Consider the following 21,694-nt stretch of genomic DNA (forward strand, 5'->3'; position numbering starts at 1 on the left):
GATATTCACCGCTTTTGAGGTGGCCACAATGAACCTGTGAAAATCAGTACAACAAAGTGTAAGACATGACATTTCCTGTTCCCACTAGGTGGCGCTCTTCATATTCCTGACAATGGGCACATCAATCTGTTCAGGGCGCGTCTGACATCATGCCTGTAAAGTCTGGTACTGATCAGACTGGATTTCATTGAGTTATACTAATTTGTTTCTTCATGGCGTGACATCAAAGTTCGCCATGCTGCTGGGGTCACACCCTTTCGCGAAAACTCACAGTTTTCACTGTAACCCAAGACCAACTCCTTAAGGCTTTCCTGGAGAAATTTGAGGCTGCAGATGTCACCCATCACTATACTGTACCCCAAAGTGTAAAACATGACATTTCCTGTTCCCACTAGGTGGCGCTGTCCTTGATGTCAAATATGGCAGTTGAAATATGTTCAGGGCTGGAGCCTTATCATATGTGTTCACTTTGGTCAAGGTCAGAAATTGTATGACAAAATGAGAGGCAATAAGATTTTCATGGCGAGTCATCGAAATTCGCCATGGCGCCACGGCCTCATAGTATTGTGAAAACTCAAAAGCTCCGCAATTTAACATGGCACAAGGGTGTAGTTGGCACTGACCAAATATGAAGCTTATACGACCAAATCCCAAGGAGGAGTTCGTTAAAGTTCGAGGCATGGAAATGGCAAAATTAGAGCCAAAATGTCAGCTTCACTTCCAAATGGCGGACTTCCTGTTGGGTTTGCGTCAATGGGCCCACTGACTTTTTTGTTCGTCTTGGCATGATACACATGTGTGCCAAATTTCATACATGTAGCTCAAACGATGTGGTCGTAGGGCTGCATTTAACAAGGCATAGGTGGCGCTGTAGAGCCATTTCCCAGTGCTCATATGTAAAACCATTAAAATACAAAATTTTTCACCAGACCTGGCATGTGTGCAAAATTTCATGAGTTTTTGAGCATGTTTAGGCCCTCAAAAAGGCCCTTGTTTGGGGTGAATAATAATAATAATAATAATAATAATAATAATAATAATAATAAGAAACGGAGCAGATACAATAGGGCCTTCGCACTCTCAGTGCTCGGGCCCTAATAATAATAATAATAATAATAATAAGAAACGGAGCAGATACAATAGGGCCTTCGCACTCTCGGTGCTCGGGCCCTAATAATTAAAGCTGCAAGCAGCGTTATGAGGGCCCTCGCACCCCCGGCACGTCGAGCCACGCCCAACACCTAAAACCAGCACCTCCGATCTGATGTCACATTGATGGAATTCATGCATTTAACCACCAGCTAACATTTCAACTCATTCATTCATGATTAGTTAGTCGTTCCACTAGGTGGCGCTCTAACCATTATGTACAAATGGCATAACAAACATTTCCGAGCTCGAGTCTCATCACGCCTGCGACCTTTGGGAGAGATTGGATATTGTGTTTTTGAGTGACAGCAGATTACTGCTTTTTGGCGAGTGATTGAAACTCTAAGTGCCGCCATGACCACCCCGTTTCCCTGAACGTAAAAAGCTTCGCAATTTAACATCACAAAGGTCTTTAGATTCCACACACTGGAGAATGGTCCAATCTGATGAAATCCCTTGGAGGAGTTCGTCAAAGTATGAAGCCTGAAAAGAGGGGAAAATGTCGCCAAAATTACACATGAATTTTAAAATGGCTGACTTCCTGTTGGATTTGGGATATTGCTCCAAGAGACTTTTTTGTACATCTTAATAGCTTCCATGAGCTTACCAAGTTTCAGATTCATACATAAACCACAGAGCAGGGGCTGATATTTTGAAATATTGTAGGGGGCGCTGTGGAGCCATTTTGCGCTATTCAATGAAAGTGATGACATGACAACAAAGTCTTCGTCACATTGGAGGTGTGTGCCAAATTTCAAGCCTCTATAAACTTTCCAAGCCCCTCAAAAGCCACTTCATCTTTCATGGTGGACCGCGTTGCCACCAGGGTGCGCCGTTCAGTTTAAGGTCACAATTTCTGCACTGAAGCATCACAAGGGACTGATGGTGATATTCACCGCTTTTGAGGTGGCCACGATGAACCTGTGAAAATCAGTACAACAAAATTAAAGCCATGACATTTCCTGTTGCCACTAGGTGGCGCTGTCCGTATTCCCGACAATGGGCACATCAATCTGTTCAGGGCGGGTCTGACATCATGCCTGTAAAGTCTGGTACTGATCAGACTGGATTTCATTGAGTTATACTAATTTGTTTCTTCATGGCGTGACATCAAAGTTCGCCATGCTGCTGGGGTCACACCCTTTTGCGAAAAGTCACAGTTTTCACTGTAACCCAAGACCAACTCCTTAAGGCTTTCCTGGAGAAATTTGAGGCTGCAGATGTCACCCATCACTATACTGTACCCCAAAGTGTAAAACATGACATTTCCTGTTCCCACTAGGTGGCGCTGTCCTTGATGTCAAATATGGCAGTTGAAATATGTTCAGGGGTGGAGCCTTATCATATGTGTTCACTTTGGTCAAGGTCAGAAAATGTATGACAAAATGAGAGGCAATAAGATTTTCATGGCGAGTCATCGAAATTCGCCATGGCGCCACGGCCTCATAGTATTGTGAAAACTCAAAAGCTCCGCAATTTAACATGGCACAAGGGTGTAGTTGACACTGTCCAAATTTGAAGGTTATGAAATGAAACCCCAAGGAGGAGTTCGTTAAAGTTCGAGGCATGGAAATGGTAAAATCAGAGCCAAAATGTCACCTTCAATCCAAAATGGCGGACTTCCTGTTGGGTTTAGGACATTGCCATAATAGACTTTTTTGTTCGACTCTGAACGTTATATAGGTGTACCGACTTTCAAACATGTAGGTCATACCCATACCGGGGGCTCGCGTTTTTCATTTTTCTAGGTGGCGCTACTGAGCTAATTTTCCCAGGCCATGTCTGAGAACATTAAAATACGTAAATTTTCACCAGACCTGACGCGTGTGCAAAATTTCATGAGTTTTCGAGCATGTTTAGGCCCTCAAACGGCCAATTCATTTGCCGAAATAATAATAATAATAATAATTAAAGCTGCAAGCAGCGTTATGAGGGCCCTCGCACCCCCGGCGCGTCGAGCCACGCCCAACACCTAAAACCAGCACCTCCGATCTGATGTCACATTGATGGAATTCATGCATTTAACCACCAGCTAACATTTCAACTCATTCATTCATGATTTGTTAGTCGTTCCACTAGGTGGCGCTCTAACCCTTATGCACAAATGGCATAACAAACATTTCCGAGCTCGAGTCTCATCACGCCTATGAGCTTTGGGAGAGATTGGACATTGTGTTTTTGAGTGACAGCAGATTACTGCTTTTTGGCAAGTGACTGAAACTCTACGTGCCGCCATGACCACCCCGTTTCCCTGAATGTAAAAAGCTTCGCAATTTAACATCACAAAGGTCTTTAGATTCCACACACAGGAGAATGGTTCAATATGATGAAATCCCTTGGAGGAGTACGTCAAAGCACGGTGCCTGAAAAGAGGGGAAAATCTTGCCAAAATTGCACATTAATTTTAAAATGGCTGACTTCCTGTTGGATTTGGGATATTGCTCCAAGAGACTTTTTTGTACATCTTGATATCTCCTATAAGCCTACCAGATTTCAGATTCATACATAAAACACAGAGCAGGGGCTGTGGTTTTGAAATTTTGTAGGGGGCGCTGTGGAGCCATTTTGGGATATTCAATGAAAATGATCACATGACAACAAAGCCTTCATCACATTGGAGGTGTGTGCCAAATTTTAAGCCTCTATAAACTTGCCAAGACCCTCAAAAGCCACTTCATCTTTCATGGTGAACAGCGTTGCCACCAGGGTGCGCCGTTCAGTTTAAAGTCACAATTTTTGCACTGAAGCATCACGAGGGACTGATGGTGATATTCACCGCTTTTGAGGTGGCCACGATGAACCTGTGAAAATCAGTACAACAAAATTAAAGCCATGACATTTCCTGTTGCCACTAGGTGGCGCTGTCCGTATTTCCGACAATGGGCACATCAATCTGTTCAGGGCGGGTCTGACATCATGCCTGTAAAGTCTGGTACTGATCAGACTGGATTTCATTGAGTTATACTAATTTGTTTCTTCATGGCGTGACATCAAAGTTCGCCATGCTGCTGGGGTCACACCCTTTCGCGAAAACTCACAGTTTTCACTGTAACCCAAGACCAACTCCTTAAGGCTTTCCTGGAGAAATTTGAGGCTGCAGATGTCACCCATCACTATACTGTACCCCAAAGTGTAAAACATGACATTTCCTGTTCCCACTAGGTGGCGCTGTCCTTCATGTCAAATATGGCAGTTGAAATATGTTCAGGGGTGGAGCCTTATCATATGTGTTCACTTTGGTCAAGGTCAGAAAATGTATGACAAAATGAGAGGCAATAAGATTTTCATGGCGAGTCATCGAAATTCGCCACGGCGCCACGGCCTCATAGTATTGTGAAAACTCAAAAGCTCCGCAATTTAACATGGCACAAGGGTGTAGTTGACACTGTCCAAATTTGAAGCTTATAGGACCAAATCCCAAGGAGGAGTTTGTTAAAGTACAAGGCATGGAAATGGCAAAATTAGAGCCAAAATGTCACCTTCTCTTCCAAATGGCGGACTTCCTGTTGGGTTTGCGTCAATGGGCCCACAGACTTTTTTGTTCGTCTTGGCATGATACACATGTGTGCCAAATTTCATACATGTAGCTCAAACCATGTGGTCGTAGGGCTGCATTTAACAAGGCATAGGTGGCGCTCTAGAGCCATTTCCCAGTGCTCATATGTAAAACCATTAAAATACAAAATTTTTCACCAGACCTGGCATGTGTGCAAAATTTCACGAGTTTTTGAGCATGTTTAGGCCCTCAAAAAGGCCCTTGTTTGGGGTGAATAATAATAATAATAATAAGAAACAGAGCAGATACAATAGGGCCTTCGCACAGTCAGTGCTCGGGCCCTAATAATAATAATAAACAGAGCAATTACAATAGGGCCTTCGCACTGTCAGTGCTCGGGCCCTAATAATAATAATAATAATAATAATAAACAGAGCAATTACAATAGGGCCTTCGCACTGTCAGTGCTCGGGCCCTAATAATAATAATAATAAGAAGAAACGGAGCAGATACAATAGGGCCTTCGCACTCTCGGTGCTCGGGCCCTAATAAACAGAGCTATTACAATAGGGCCTTCGCACTATCAGTGCTCGGGCCCTAATAAGAAACGGAGCAGATACAATAGGGCCTTCGCACTCTCAGTGCTCGGGCCCTAATAATAAACAGAGCAATTACAATAGGGCCTTCGCACTGTCAGTGCTCGGGCCCTAATAATAATAATAATAATAATAATAAACAGAGCAATTACAATAGGGCCTTCGCACTATCAGTGCTCGGGCCCTAATAATAATAATAATAATAATAATAATAAACAGAGCAATTACAATAGGGCCTTCGCACTGTCAGTGCTCGGCCCCTAATAATAATAATAATAATAATAATAATAATAATAATAATAATAATAATAATAATAAACAGAGCTATTACAATAGGGCCTTCGCACTCTCAGTGCTCGGGCCCTAATAATAATAATAAGAAACGGAGCAGATACAATAGGGCCTTCGCACTCTCAGTGCTCGGGCCCTAATAAGAAACGGAGCAGATACAATAGGGCCTTCGCACTCTCAGTGCTCGGGCCCTAATAATAAGAAACGGAGCAGATACAATAGGGCCTTCGCACTCTCAGTGCTCGGGCCCTAATAATAAGAAACGGAGCAGATACAATAGGGCCTTCGCACTCTCGGTGCTCGGGCCCTAATAATAATAAGAAACGGAGCAGATACAATAGGGCCTTCGCACTCTCTGTGCTCGGGCCCTAATAATAATAATAAGAAACAGAGCAGATACAATAGGGCCTTCGCACTCTCGGTGCTCGGGCCCTAATAATAATAAGAAACGGAGCAGATACAATAGGGCCTTCGCACTCTCGGTGCTCGGGCCCTAATAATAATAATAAGAAACGGAGCAGATACAATAGGGCCTTCGCACTCTCAGTGCTCGGGCCCTAATAAGAAACGGAGCAGATACAATAGGGCCTTCGCACTCTCGGTGCTCGGGCCCTAATAATAATAATAATAATAATAATAAACAGAGCAATTACAATAGGGCCTTCGCACTGTCAGTGCTCGGGCCCTAATAATAATAATAATAAGAAGAAACGGAGCAGATACAATAGGGCCTTCGCACTCTCGGTGCGCGGGCCCTAAAAACGGAGCAGATACAAAAGGGCCTTCGCACTCTCAGTGCTCGGGCCCTGATAGCTCGTGGTGTCTACAAATGGTATAGATTCTAGAAGTGTGATGGTTTGCCCATTTTTGCCGATCCCAGCAAGTTCTGCCCACAATCAGATTTCTCATAAAACCTCATAATTCCATTCTGGGATCCCATATCAGCTCAAACCGGATGGAAGGCATACTAGACAAAAATTTGATACTTATTGGCAAAACTACATTTTTTCAGTGAGGATCTGCTTGTTCACTGATGGAGGGGTCGAAGCTGAACTGATCAAGTGAAGTTTTTGACCATGCAAGGTGACAGCAGACAGGTTCAGTAGGCAAAATACAACCCGAGATTTGTTTTGGTGAGACTGTTGTGGTCTGTGGGTGGTTTTCCTTTTTGTGATTACACACTGTCACATTACAAAGCGCCGGCAGGTCATGTGGGACCATCTGTCCTTCTAGTTTAGTTGAATATGAGGTGCAAGTGGATACTTCTGGAGGATGCACCAGCAAATGCACCGAGAAGTGCCACTAACCAAGGGAAGCTGGGAACTGCAAAGGCGTTCCTAGACCACCAAGAACCGCAAAAGCACCAAATGAATTGAACCATCCTTGGGACTTAATTGGAATAGATCTGTTTGTGGTCATGTCTCACCTTTGGTAATAAAGGAGCCATTCCTACTCAGGGCGGAGTCTTTGCTGGAGGTAGAGTCGCAGCGAAGCAGGGGCTCCGATTCATCAGGGAAGAAGCCTTTGGTGCGGTCCACTGGTGACTGCTCCAAACCCATGCCACTGACCCGGCCCATGCTACTGTTGCTGGCAATGCTAATAGGAGACTCTGTGGGCTTCTGGATTGGACTGTGTCTATTGCTTACATTCCCTGAGGTCATCAGCTGGTTGATGTCAAACTGCAAATATGAAGGAGGAGTGGAAAGTGAGGAAAAGAAGAGGAAGATGATGAGAAGGGGAATTGACAAGAGGAAAAAAACATTTTAGGAGATTGGTGGAAATGGCTCTTAATGACAATATGATTGATGATATATGGCACAAAGGTCCAGAAGATAATGACCTTTAGTTGAATCGCTGAAAGTGCAGAGACATATTATATTTATGTAAAGTAGATGTTAAGTTTGACATGCAGGCTTTTACAAAGAAACTTTGAATGCACTTGCCGGAGAAACTCACGGTAAGATGCAATGTGATAACACCAAAAAGTTCCTGGCTACGACTGACTCCCATTAACAAGATCTGAACATTTGGGTAATACTAGTGAGCTCTCTCTCTCTCTCTCTCTCCCCCCCCCATGACACATGATGTTAACGAAACAAATGAAGCATCAAGGTAAAAGGAATATATACTGGCCTGAAGTTTCTCACTAAATTTTCTGAAAAATTAAAACACAACTGCATAGGTCCCTGGCCAGCCAATCACCCGTGAGTCCTGGAACGCTTTGATTTCGACAGAGGAAGGCAGGGCCACATGAGGCCGGGGGCCGTAACATCCCTCCCCTTAAATTACCAACTATGTTGGGCAAAAGCAGATATTAGGAACTGTAACAAAAACAAAGAACAAACACCACAAAACATGTTTACAACCAAAACAGACCATCAGCCAAAACATTTTCAGACCCCTTTTTGTGGTGAATACTTAAGTTGTATTCCTGCAGCAACAGAGCCCAGCGCATAAGGCGCTGCTTATGATTAAACATGCGAGCAAAGGACACAAGTGGGTTGTGGTCAGTGTACATAACAAGAGGTAACATGCTAGACCCCAGGTATACGTGAAAGTGCTGAAGAGCCAACAACAAAGTCAGGGTCTCCTTTTCAATGGTGGAGTAGTTTAACTGATTTTTATTAAACTTGCGGGAAAAGTAACAAACGGAGTGGTCCAAACCCTGCAAGTCTTCTTGCAACAGCACTGCCCCAGCCCCGACAGCACTGGCATCAACCTGAAGTTTGAATGGTCGCGTCAAATCAGGTGCAGCTCACACAGGAGTGTGGCAGAGGAGGGCTTTTGCACTTTCAAAAGCATCTTGACACTCACTTGACCATAGAAACTGAACCTTTAGACTGAGTAGGTCAGTCAGTGGCTTGACTACAGAGGAGAAATTTTTACAAAAGTTTCTGTAGTAGCCCACCATCCCTAGAAACCTACACAACTCACGGCTGGTGCTAGGTGTGGGGAACTCTTTAATCACTGCCACTTTTGGTAAATGGCCTGGTAAATGGTAAATGGCCTGTATTTATATAGCGCTTTACTAGTCCCTAAGGACCCCAAAGCGCTTTACATATCCAGTCATCCACCCATTCACACACACATTCACACACTGGTGATGGCAAGCTACATTGTAGCCACAGCCACCCTGGGGCGCACTGACAGAGGCGAGGCTGCCGGACAGTGGCGCCACCGGGCCCTCTGACCACCACCAGTAGGCAATGGGTGAAGTGTCTTGCCCAAGGACACAACGACCGAGACTGTCCAAGCCGGGGCTCGAACCGGCAACCTTCCGATAACAAGGCGACCTCCCAACTCTTGAGCCACGATCGCCCCACTTTTGCATCAATGGGCCGGACCTGTCCACGTCCCACCTCCCTGCCCAAGTACGTCACTGTAGCTTTGGTAAACTCACACTTAGCTAAGTTGAGAGTTAGAGTAGCTTGAGCCAAATGGTGAAATACCTGGCGTAGAGTTTCCAAATGATCTTTCCATGTTTCAGTATAAATTACTAGATCATCTAGGTAGGCACTGCAGTTGGACAGGCCACGGAGGACTTTATTTACCAGCCTCTGGAAGGTGGCAGGAGCGTTACACATGCCGAATGCCATAGGTACATACAGTGGGGCAAAAAAGTATTTAGTCAGCCACCGATTGTGCAAATTCCTTCACCTAAAATGATGACAGAGGTCAGTAATTTGCACCAGAGGTACACTTCAACTGTGAGAGACAGAATGTGAAAAAAAAAAATCCATGAATCCACATGGTAGGATTTGTAAAGAATTTATTCGTAAATCAGGGTGGAAAATAAGTATTTGGTCAATAACAAAAATACAACTCAATACTTTGTAACATAACCTTTGTTGGCAATAACAGAGGTCAAACGTTTACTATAGGTCTTTACCAGGTTTGCACACACAGTAGCTGGTATTTTGGCCCATTCCTCCATGCAGATCTTCTCGAGAGCAGTGATGTTTTGGGGCTGTCGCCGAGCAACACGGACTTTCAACTCCCGCCACAGATTTTCTATGGGGTTGAGGTCTGGAGACTGGCTAGGCCACTCCAGGACTTTCAAATGCTTCTTACGGAGCCACTCCTTTGTTGCCCGGGTGGTGTGTTTTGGATCATTGTCATGTTGGAAGACCCAGCCTGGTTTCATCTTCAAAGTTCTCACTGATGGAAGGAGGTTTTGGCTCAAAATCTCACAATACATGGCCCCATTCATTCTGTCCTTAACACGGATCAGTCGTCCTGTCCCCTTGGCAGAAAAACAGCCCCATAGCATGATGTTTCCACCCCCATGCTTCACAGTAGGTATGGTGTTCTTGGGATGCAAGAAGTATTCTTCTTCCTCCAAACACCACGAGTTGAGTTTATACCAAAAAGTTCTACTTTGGTTTCATCTGACCACATGACATTCTCCCAATCCTCTGCTGTATCATCCATGTGCTCTCTGGCAAACTTCAGACGGGCCTGGACATGCACTGGCTTCAGCAGCGGAACACGTCTGGCACTGCGGGATTTGATTCCCTGCCGTTGTAGTATGTTACTGATGGTGACCTTTGTTACTTTGGTCCCAGCTCTCTGCAGGTCATTCACCAGGTCCCCCCGTGTGGTTCTGGGATCTTTGCTCACCGTTCTCATGATCATTTTGACCCCACGGGATGAGATCTTGCGTGGAGCCCCAGATCGAGGGAGATTATCAGTGGTCTTGTATGTCTTCCATTTTCTGATGATTGCTCCCACAGTTGATTTTTTTCACACCAAGCTGCTTGCCTATTGTAGATTCACTCTTCCCAGTCTGGTGCAGGTCTACAATACTTTTCCTGGTGTCCTTCGAAAGCTCTTTGGTCTTGGCCATGGCGGAGTTTGGAGTCTGACTGTTTGAGGCTGTGGACAGGTGTCTTTTATACAGATGATGAGTTCAAACAGGTGCCATTCATACAGGTAACGAGTGGGGGACAGAAAAGCTTCTTACAGAAGATGTTAGAGGTCTGTGAGAGCCAGAGATTTTCCTTGTTTGAGGTGACCAAATACTTATTTTCCACCCTAATTTACGAATAAATTCTTTACAAATCCTACCATGTGGATTCATGGATTTTTTTTTTCCACATTCTGTCTCTCACAGTTGAAGTGTACCTCTGGTGCAAATTACTGACCTCTGTCATCATTTTAAGTGGGGGAACTTGCACAATTGGTGGCTGACTAAATACTTTTTTGCCCCACTGTAGGTACATAGGTACTGTAGAAAATCATCAGGTGTTACAAAGGCAGAGATGTTAGAGGCATGCTCAGTTAAAGGGACCTGCCAGTAACCTTTAAGAAGATCTAATTTAGTGCCATACTGAGCAGTCACAATACTGTCCACACAATCCTCAATTCTTTGGAGAGGATGTGAGTCAGTCACAGAATTCACCTTCCATAAGTCTGTAATGAAATGGGGCGAGCCATCTGGCTTAGACTCCACTATACAAGGTGAGCTCCAGGGGCTTTGACTGCAACATGGCTTCGCTAAGCCATGTTGCAGCAGATAGTCAGCGTCCTGTTTCATGAGCTTATGGGGGCTGGCTCGACAAGGATGCTGCTTAATAGGTTTAGCTCCCTGGACATCGATATCATGCTCTAGCACTGTAGTGTGAGTTGGCACACTACACAATAAACAGGTGTATTCACTAATCAAGACAGTTATGTCATCTTGCTGCTCAGAAGACAGATGTTCGAGCAAGCTCGGTAATGCTTTCAGCATTTCTGAGTTACACAGACGGGGTCTAGAACAGGTGGGATAACTTAGTTTTAAACCATCAACCTCGTCCACCCCTCCTTCCTCTAGGTGGCTTGAGGCTACAACAAGCACAGGCGATAGCCGGCCCTGGTGTTGATCGAGGATGGTATAATTTCAACATGCTTATGTGGCAGACGCATGTTTTGCACCTGTGGTCGGGAGTGCAAATTACATAATCAGTCTCCCCTCTCTTTTCACAGACTTCAAAGGGGCTGCTATACCTAGCAGACAAGGCTGAGCCCAGAACAGGCAACAGCACAAGAACCTGGTCACCCACCTGAAAGGTTCTTTTAACAGAAGCCTTATCGTAATGGCGTTTCATTTTCCCCTGTGAAACAGCAAGGTGCTGTTTAGCCAGAGCATTGGCTTGGTTCAAACGCTCACGGAAGTGTTTTACATACCTCCTTACATTTACCTTGGAAACCCTGTGTGGGCTCAAAAATAACTCTTTCAGAGCTTTGAGGGATCCGCGTGGCCTATGGCCAAATACCAGCTCAGAAGGACTAAAACCAAGTGACTCCTAAATAGAGTCACGGGCAGCAAATAACACAAATGGAACTCCCTCATCTCAGCTCTTTTCAGACCGTAAGCAGTATTTGCGCAGCATCGCCTTTAAGGTCTGATGCCACCGCTCTAATGCACCTTGCGATTCAGGATGATAAGCAGAGGACACAACATGTTTGACACCTAGAGTGCTAGCCACTTGTTTGAATAACTTAGATTGAAAGTTTGAGCCCTGGTCAGTCTGTATGACCTTTGGCAGGCCAAACACTGAAAAGAATGTTGTCAACGCCTTAACAACTGATTTCGCTGTAACCTTATGTAACGGGACAGCCTCTGGGAAACAGGTAGCTACACACATGATCGTGAGAAGGTATTGCTTTCATGATTTTGTTCTAGGTAGTGGACCCACACAATCGACTATGACATGGTCAAATGGCTGATCCACTACAGGAATGGGACACAACGGAGCTGGGGGTATTACTTGATTAGGTTTACATGCAATCTGACACATATGACAACTGCGGCAAAATTTAGAAACATCACGCTTCATACCAGGCCAAAAGAAATGCTTTAATAGTAGCTGGTATGTTTTTGTGATGCCCAAGTGTCCTGACCACTGGCATTCATGGGCAAGAGCCTGGATTTTCTGCCGGTACACAGCGGGCACGACAACCTGCTTAACATTACTCCATTCTGCACCTTCTGCACCTGGTGGAGACCACTGACGCATTAGAACATCATGTTCTACAAAATAGGCTTGTTGCTCTTTATTGACTTGCTCAGCACTTACCGTATGTTTGAAACAGCTCTGCAGCGTTTTATCAGCTAATTGAGCTGCTGACAGCTGGTCTTTGGTCAAGGGCAGCGAAGAGATCTTTGGAAATGGATCGGGCTCCTCAGGTTTCACTGAGTCTGGCGGTGACAGAAGATTGTTTCTTTTAGTTTGTACATCATTCTCCTCGGAAAATGAGGACATCAACACCGAATCAGAGAGAGCAACATCAGTATCTTTACGAGCTTGTGCTCGAGTAATTGCACAGGCTGGATACAGCCCAGGGTGCATGGAAACATCAGAGGTTTTCTGATTTAGGGGGTTGTCTAAAACCTCAAGACGAGGGAGCATTAACCCTCCTGCAATATCATTGCCCAACAACATGGCCACACCCTCTATTGGCAAGGATGGGCAAACAGCAACAGGGAAAAATCCTGTAACAAGTTTTGATTTTATAAAAACTCTGTGAACTGGTCTTGGGAGCGTAACCCATCTCTATCCCCAGTAGAACAGAATTAAAACCACATTCACTTTCAGCAGAAAAAGGTAAAACACAATCCTCTAACAAAACTAACTCTCGCAGAGCATCATGGTCACTCACTTTTGAAGCAACGCACCATTTATCAAAGAGAATACCCTTTTCTCTAGCAAACTCTACATAAGTTTGGGTCAGCAATTTCTTCTGCTGGCGAAACCTCTGGCTTCGGGGACTAACTCATATGCCTGCGAAACAGCTGTTTTAACTCACGCATAGTCTAAACTGTCCTTTAAAGAAAGCGAAGCCACCACCTCTTGGGCTTTTCCAGACAGTTTGCACTGTAACAAAAGAGGCCAAATATCACTAGGCCACTGCAACGCACCAGCGATATGCTCAAATGCTGCAATGTGTCAACCTCAGTTTCTCTAAAAGTGGGCACTAAAGAAATGCACTTACTGATATCAAAAGCAGAAGCAGACGAGGAGGTGGAACCGGAATTGTCAGCAGAGGTAGACGAGGCTTGTGGCTGAGACTCCAGCTCAATCTTTGTCTGCCTCTATCTCCAGCCTTCGTATTTCAAGCTCTAGCTGAGCCTGCCTGTTCTGGGCCTTCTCCTCAGCCTCCAATTGGAGACGTGCCAGCCACACTTTCAGCCAAGCTCCTTCTCTGCCTTCTGAACTCCCAGAGGAGAGTGGATCATAGCGAGGAAGTGTGCGTGGCGTTTTCCCCCGCTCATTCCCCTCGCCATCCCCACAAGAACCATTCTTGTGTGTGTGAATGGGTGGATGACTGGATATGTAAAGCGCTTTGGGGTCCTTAAGGACTAGTAAAGCGCTATATAAATACAGGCCATTTACCATTCTTGTGGCCCTCCTCAACTATGGTAGCTTGGTGTGGCACACCAGGGACCACAGGCACGCATGTGCTTTACCTCCATGCGTGAGATCAGTATGTGCAGCAGCTTAAGCTGTACAATATTTCAGGAAATAGTTTATTTCACCTTTTGACATTGTTAGTTCCACACGAGGTAGATGTTTACTACTGCAGACTAAACTTACATTTCTGTCACCTACAAGACACTTGCCTTTAATGTTACTATTACTCTCACAACCATACATAACCATAAAGTGGTGTACAATTCTGAATTTGTCAACCCTTTTTGCCAAAAATAGAAGAGGGCACTTCTCACGAGTAGCACGTGGGGAAGAAGTGTAAGCTGAGGGATGACTTAACAGATGTGCCACTCGTTGAGAGAAAGGTTTGGTTTGTTGATGATTTGAGTTTTACGACAGCAGAGGGACAGACTAAAACAGGTTTTACTGTAGCAGACAGTGAGAGAGAGTTATCTATGCAGGACAACTAACATGTTTCATATTTGCTTAAGCAGCAGAGATTCTAGCTTTAACGGAAGCGTGTGAAGCTGCAGAGAGACAATATACCCTGATAGGCAGTATGCATTTGCTACATTACATTTCTTTGTAGTGCAGTGAGTGAGACGAGGTGTGACAACCTCTACAGGGAAACCTGTAGCCAAGCCAAACTCTTGCAAAATCTGCTGGAGGCAGTGTTATTGTCCAGTAGACTTGCCGTTTGTAAATGTGCAGCACATATGTGAGGGAAAGATCCAGTTGCATTAGGGAAAGTTTTTGCAGCTTTAGGAGAACATGGTGTTAATATTTTAGCAGTACAACATTGGCAGACATGCAGGCCCACTCACCTACAGCAGGAAAACAGTTGTGATTTACAGAAGGAGCGAGCTTGCAGGTTGGTGTTTATTATCTGTGTGATAAACCAATACTGCCTTAGAATTTGTATAAGACTGCTGCTATTTTGAGCCATGGGCTATACCATGTCTCAACAGGAGGGAGATGAGCAGTAGTTTATACTCACTCTAGGATTATTAAATACTTTTAAAAAAATTGCAGGTAGAGAGAACTAATAGAACAGTAAAGTTAAGACTTAGGAAGACGGGCAGGACATGGTTAGACTGTATAGAATTCGTTAAGATGTACATGAGGATTACTCCAACAGAGAACGGTCTGACTCTTTGAGATTACATATGTTAGAGCATTTAGAGTTCTAGTCTTCTGTAGTGATGATAGAAAAGCAGAAGAGAGAGCATATTAGCAGATTAGATGCTTGAAATGTTTAAAAGTAAAGAAGTCATGAGAACAAATGATCTGCCAGATGATTCTGTTTCTCTGCAGGAGCAGAGTCTGAAGTCTGGAGATTGGATGTTGATAAGGCCATGGAGAGGAAGTGCTGATCCAGTCTGTGATGGAAAGGTCCCTATTAGGTGCTGCTGATGACGACTACAGCAGTGAAGATTGCTGGAAGAAACACTTGGATATATCAAGCACACTGCAAGAAGGTGACACACATCCAGGCCAGCTCGGAGTAAGTGGCAGGAAGACCGGGTACAAAGGGGCGGGGAAAGCCTCCACGGCCCTTCGTCTCAATCTGGTGATGAAACCAACTGAGCCACAGGTACTCATCAGAATGGCTGGGAATGTGCTGTGCATCTTCTTGAGCCTGTGGGCCCAGAGGGGGATGAGTGGTAAGACAGACCTGCTAGTCTGTCTCAAAGTATCTGACTTGCTGCAGGACATTGAACAGCTAAACGAACTGGAAACAGGCCAATTGCCTATGTGTATGAAGGACAATGGATTAGTCCAAGTTGGAGATTTACCATGGAACATGGTAACATCACCTATTCTTTTGTCTTCTGCAAGAAGGATGTAAACAGAGAAACCTTTTGTCTACATTTACATCATGAACACTTGAGGTTTTGAGCCAAGAAGATCAAAACAGCTTGATCCAATTTCCTTTACAAATCGTTTTCTGTGGTGACAACAGGACAGGAGAAGAGTTGTAAATGCAGATAATTCACCAGTTGACTCTAACCCCCACAGGATGCCTACAGTGAGAAGATTTTGGGGGGGGGGGGGGGGGGGTGATAGGAGTCAATAAAGAAGGGTGTTGACCAGGCTACAGCTTTGAAGTTAGCTGAGAGCCACATGGACAAACAATAAAGTCAACTGATGCGTTTGAATGCCTATGTCTGTATACAGTTGGATTGTAGTGACATATGATTTTTGAGAATGATGATTCTTCTTCTTTGACTTTTGACATTCAGTTGTTTACTTGCAGAAATACATAATGAATCGCACGACAGGAGTAGATGCACCACAAGGCTGGATAGCTTGGTTAATGTCTGGTCCTTGGTGGCATCTTCTTTTGAAAATATTAATTCCTGTTTTTGGACTGTTGATATTGATTTGCTTATGTATAGGATGCATTTTACCGTGTATAAGATCAATGCTAACTAAAATGATTCCAATACATTTGTTAATTATGTACTTTTATAACAACATGACATGACTGAAATTACTGACATGACAGAAGCGTGTGTATAAATGACGCCAGCGCTGAAAATGTCAAGCATGAGGTGCATGGCTTAGAATATACTACATAGGAATAATTTGAAGCATAAAAATAACATAACAGGAGGGAATGTTAGAGTGAATTGTTAAATGTTTGTCATTTTTATGTTTACCATTTGTACATTGTTTTAAGGAATTCTTTCTGTCCTTCCCTCCCCAGATTCTTAAGATTCTGGGAGGGGGGCGGTAGTGTTTTTTTATCACAGGAACATCCTTGTGAAGGTCTGTTTGATGTTGGTAAACTTCCTCCCCTTTGTATGGCTTCACTGTGTTATCAACCACAAAACCAGGTACTTTTAGTACATTCATGCTACATGCTCGCACTACGTGCTTTGCTCGCCTTTTTACCGCTCTGTTGAGCCCGTCACACTCAGCAGGTCGAGCTCGAGCTAAGACAGCCGAGTCAGATGAAGACACCAACAATCACGTTACTCATTGACAGACAGAAATCAGGCTGTTTCTGCGGTTTTCGGCCGCGGGGCCGGCCCTGCTGCTGGGCTACTGACGATTAGCTGTGGCGTTCGTGGGTGCGTGTGGGAGACAGCGAGGAGGCCGCGCACGGAATCAAGGATCAGAGGATGGCCCTCTGCTCGGACGAGACTTTTCAGGAACTATTACAAAGAATCCACGACATGGAAATGAAAATCAGACGCCTTGAGGAGAACGCCAAAAGCGAAAGCAATAAAACTCTGCCTGTGGCTTACGGCAAGCAACAACCGGGCGGACCAATACCATCAACACAGAGTGGGACCCCTCCGAGTGGAGGACGTTTGTCGGGAGGGACTCCCCATTCATCAGACCTTCTTAGACGGGAGACTCCCAGGAAGAAGATAAAGGAACATCGAAAGACACTCCAACAAGAAACAACTTCGATTATTCCTCTAAAAAATAGATTTGCGCCTCTCAGCTCATTACCGTCCAGCCCGCAAAGACTGTCAGCTGCAGAGCGAGGTCACCGGAATGTAAATAAAGATAAAACAACCCGCACGAAATGGGCAAAGAGAACAGAGATCAGGAAGCGAGGGAGAGCACTTGCTATTATTCATGACGGATCAATCAAAGGAATTGAACAGCTATGCATCAATACTAGTGTCTTTAATTGTCCACAAATGACAGTAAAAGAAATTTCTGAGAGGATTCCATCAATTATTGAGAATAACCCAGAGCTAGAAAAAGTTGTTGTTCATGCTGGAGCTGCTGACATCCTTTTGAAAAAATCCGAAATTTTAAAGAAAGACTTTTTGGATTTACTTCAGAACTTTGACAACCACAAGGTGCAACTCCACGTATCTGGACCGATTCCAGCAACGCCCTACGGTGAAGAATATAGCAAGATGAAATCGTTCAGCAGGTTTGTTAAAACTGTCTGTGCTGAAAGGTCAATTCGATATCTAAATAATTTTAAGATTTTTTGTGGAAGGAAGCACCTGTTTACAAGAAATGAACGTAACATTAATAAGAAAGGTCAGAGGCTTTATCTTCTGAACTTGTCTCACGTGAACTCATTGCCCTGTTCTCAAATTGAGATAAAGACGTCAGTATCAGCTGAGACACACAGTGGACGCCAACCAGCTGTATCACACAGAGACCATGACGTACTTGCACCTTTCAGTGATAAGCCTGCCAGAGACGTATCAGCCAACCCAAAAACAACGGCACCTGACGACTCGAAAGAAACACAGAGTTTCAGCAACGCTGTGCAGAAACACATCAGTTGACATAGCTCAAACAGCTGAGTTACTATGCCAGCCCCCAACAACTTCACTTCCAGCAGAGATTACAGCAACTCCAGCCAAATATGCAGTTTCAACTCCGTGCAGAAACTCACCAGCTGATGCCTGTACACCTTCATCATCCTCATCCTCATCAGTGATCATATCACCATTTAAGTCGTTTCCCGAACCCCTTCAAACCCAAATAAACAGAGGGATTCATCTGACACCAAAAGTGGGACCACACCCACCTACTAATTATAAACAATGTGGCTCTCCACTCCACCTAACTGAGTCTGATATCTGATACCGACCGGATGCCGTTACCGGATTGCATCATTTCCACCAAAATGTGTCCGGTCACTCTCATTCATATATTAAAAGCAAAATACCAGTTATTATAGGCAACAGATCCTTACACATTAAAAGTACTTATAATCAAACAGAACAGAATCTGAATATAATACTGTGCAACAATAATCTCTCAATCACTAAAAGAAATATTAAAGCAGCTGCACTAAATATTAGATCTCTATCAGGGAAGTCTCTCCTAATTAATGATTACATCATTTCACATGATATACATGTTCTCTTTCTTTCAGAAACTTGGTTAGATGGAAATTCAGAACAAGCTGTATTAATAGAGACTCGCCCAACTGATTATCACTTCATTAGTGAGACCAGAAAAAAAAAAAAAAGAGGTGGTGGTCTTGCTGTAATCTTTCACCAATCACTAAACTTTAAAAAGGTATCGCTAGGTGAGTTCAGCACCTTTGAATATTTAGCTACTGAAATAAATGAACCAAACAAAGTTTTATTTTTAAACATATATAGACCACCAAAATCTAATACAAACTTTTTTAATGATTTCAATGACCTTTGCTCTGCAATATGTCTAGACTATGACCAGATAGCAATTGTGGGAGATTTTAACATTCATACTGACAAGCTTCAAGATAGCGGAACAAAAGCATTAAATTATGTCCTCCATAACTTTGATCTAATCCAGCACTTTAGTGAGCCAACGCATAATCGAAGACACACTCTGGACCTACTTATTAGCGAAGATCTAAATATCTCTAACATTGCCGTTACTGATATTGCATTATCTGATCATTTCTGCATTTCATTTGATAGCAACATCTTAGCCAATATACCTAATCAGAGTAAGATCACTGTTAAAAACGCTTCTTTGGAGAAAACTCAGCTGAATATTTTAAACTGATGTACACTTCCACCTTGTTTAAATCACCAACATCCACCAACACACATTCAGTAAACAAACTGACAGATGATTTTCTATCCAAAATCTTAGACATGATGGATAAGATTGCACCATTCAAGGTTAAAACTGTCTCTAGTAAAAAGAAGTCTCTGTGGAGAAGTGATCCACTGGTATGTAATGAAAAAAGAGAGTGCTGGCATGCTGAGAGAAAATGGCAGAAAACTCTACTCCAGGTTCACTGCGAGATATATAAAGAGAGGCTGAATAAGTATCAGCTAGCTCTGAAGGATGCAAGGGAGTCATTTTTCTCTGAGATTATTCATAGAAACAACAACAATGCTAGGACATTATTTGCTACAGTCGAGAGATTAACCACTCCTCCAGTGGAAATAGCCCCTGAATTAAGCTCCACCAGGGCCTGTAATGAATTTGCCAGCTTCTCTATTGAAAAGATCTTGAAAATCAGAAGATCGATTGACACATTAGTTTCAACCCCAATACCGACGTTAAGCCCAATTACCACTTATGCAGAGAAAATGACTCACTTTCAAACAATAAATCAATCAAGCCTCGATAAAATTATTGAGAATCTAAGCTCTGTCACCTGCTGCTTGGATATATTACCGACAGGTTTTCTTAAAAAGGTCCTCCCAGCCATCAGGGAAGATCTGGTCCAAATAGTTAACGCATCCCTCAGTAGTAATATACCTATAGCTTACAGCATTTAATTTAGCTAGTTTAGGAAGATTTCACTTTTCTAATAGTTTCACAGGCTAATATTTTTTAAATAGACCACCACAAACAACATGTATCCCTTTAGAAATAAAGTGTGATACTTCTAAAAGTACATATTCACACTAGCGCTGTATATCAACCCCAATGTGGCTTTAATGCAACTAGTCTTATAGTTATCTACTAGTCTGCAACAGTTAGATTACACATAGATGATTTAACTACTTTAGGGGCATTTCACTTTTCTAAAAGTTTCACAGGCCAATAGTTTTAAATAGAGCACCGCAAACAACATGTATTCTTTTAGAAATAAACTGTGATACTTCTAAAAAACACATATTCACACCTAGTCACACTCTGTAACAGTTAGACAGAGGGGGTGCAGTTAGGCTCCCAACAGTCTGTAAAAAGGTATGAAGCAACAAAAGAGGCTCCCTTATCAAGAGCACCCCAGCCCAAAGGTGTTTCTTCACAAACAGTTAATTCCCACACTCTGTAACAGTTAGACAGAGGGGGTTGCAGTTAGGCTCCCAACAGTCTGCAAAAGAAGTCATGAAGCAAACAAAAGAGGCTCCCTTATCAAGAGTATCCCAGCACCCATCTCAACTGTAGTTCCATACATTCCACATTTTTTAATTACAAACAAACGGTTAATTCCATTATCTTATCTTATCATGTCAGAGGCCAACAGAAACCTTGTCCAACAGAGTCTCCAAAGGCTTTCCACCTTTCTTCCTTACAACGTACTCTTATCTCTACATCGCAGAGGTCAACTGAAAGTAGCCCCACCTATATAAAAACACCCCATCAGACACACAGTATTTTCCTCAGCACTTCACAACTGCCACAAGGTATATCATTTTAACTTTTTATTTTTTCACCTGAATGTGCGTTGGAGCCGACTTTGCTACCCGCACAGAGCGTTTCTGACAGCCGGGCGCTGCTTATACAATAGAGAAAAGCAACAATACAGAGTGTTTCTCTGCTCCAAGAAATCTGAGGGCCTTTCACAAGGTAAGCATGTCTGTTATACCCAGGGCATAAATGTCTGTATGTCAGTGCTGATTATTCAAACCCTTTTTAAAATGTGACACATATGTTGTCCGAAAATATTTCCTCTAAATTTGCAAAGTTACTGATTTAAAAAATATATATTTTCGAACTTTTAGTTGCATGTCAAACATATTATAGACTCTTTAGCATATTTATATAGCTAAATTCACAATGGTATAACCGTGCTAAATAAAAGAGGCCCAAGCACCAATGCACTCTAATCCACTCCGCTAAACTGAATGTTGATAAGTACATGAAGCGTACCTCTACCTCTACAGCTGAAAACAGTTTGTATCCGTACTCTGAGGGTCTGCTGAATTGTTTTTAATACGGCACTTTTTGACGAACAGCAGATGATGAAATCCTCTTTATTGTAGAAACTGTCCCTAAGCTATTGTTGCTCATACTTACTGAGGTCGCTAGCTACTTCCTTACTATGTCAGTAAACTTTTTTGAAAAGGAAGCTGTTGTAGATT

At 43.4% G+C, this 21,694-nt stretch overlaps 1 protein-coding gene across 3 annotated transcripts in view; it reads right to left on the reverse strand.

Annotated features, from left to right (window-relative positions):
• The window catches only part of tnfrsf21 (tumor necrosis factor receptor superfamily, member 21), a 176,222-nt gene that overhangs the window by 16,442 nt on the left and 138,086 nt on the right, over positions 1 to 21,694 (reverse strand). For 2 of the 3 annotated variants that reach the window (XM_085247100.1, XM_085247102.1), the window contains exon 5: positions 6,959 to 7,211. The exons of the other annotated variant lie outside the window; for it this stretch is intronic. In XM_085247100.1, coding sequence (XP_085103226.1) covers positions 6,959 to 7,211 — 253 coding nt within the window. The remainder of the gene's footprint in view (positions 1 to 6,958; positions 7,212 to 21,694) is intronic. 3 annotated transcript variants of the gene reach the window in all.

Source organism: Mchenga conophoros, linkage group LG15 (assembly GCF_057382185.1).
Source record: "Mchenga conophoros isolate Kocher_MC1m ecotype Shallow Benthic linkage group LG15, M_conophoros_male_GT1.1, whole genome shotgun sequence".
In the NCBI taxonomy this organism is placed as follows: domain Eukaryota; kingdom Metazoa; phylum Chordata; class Actinopteri; order Cichliformes; family Cichlidae; genus Mchenga; species Mchenga conophoros.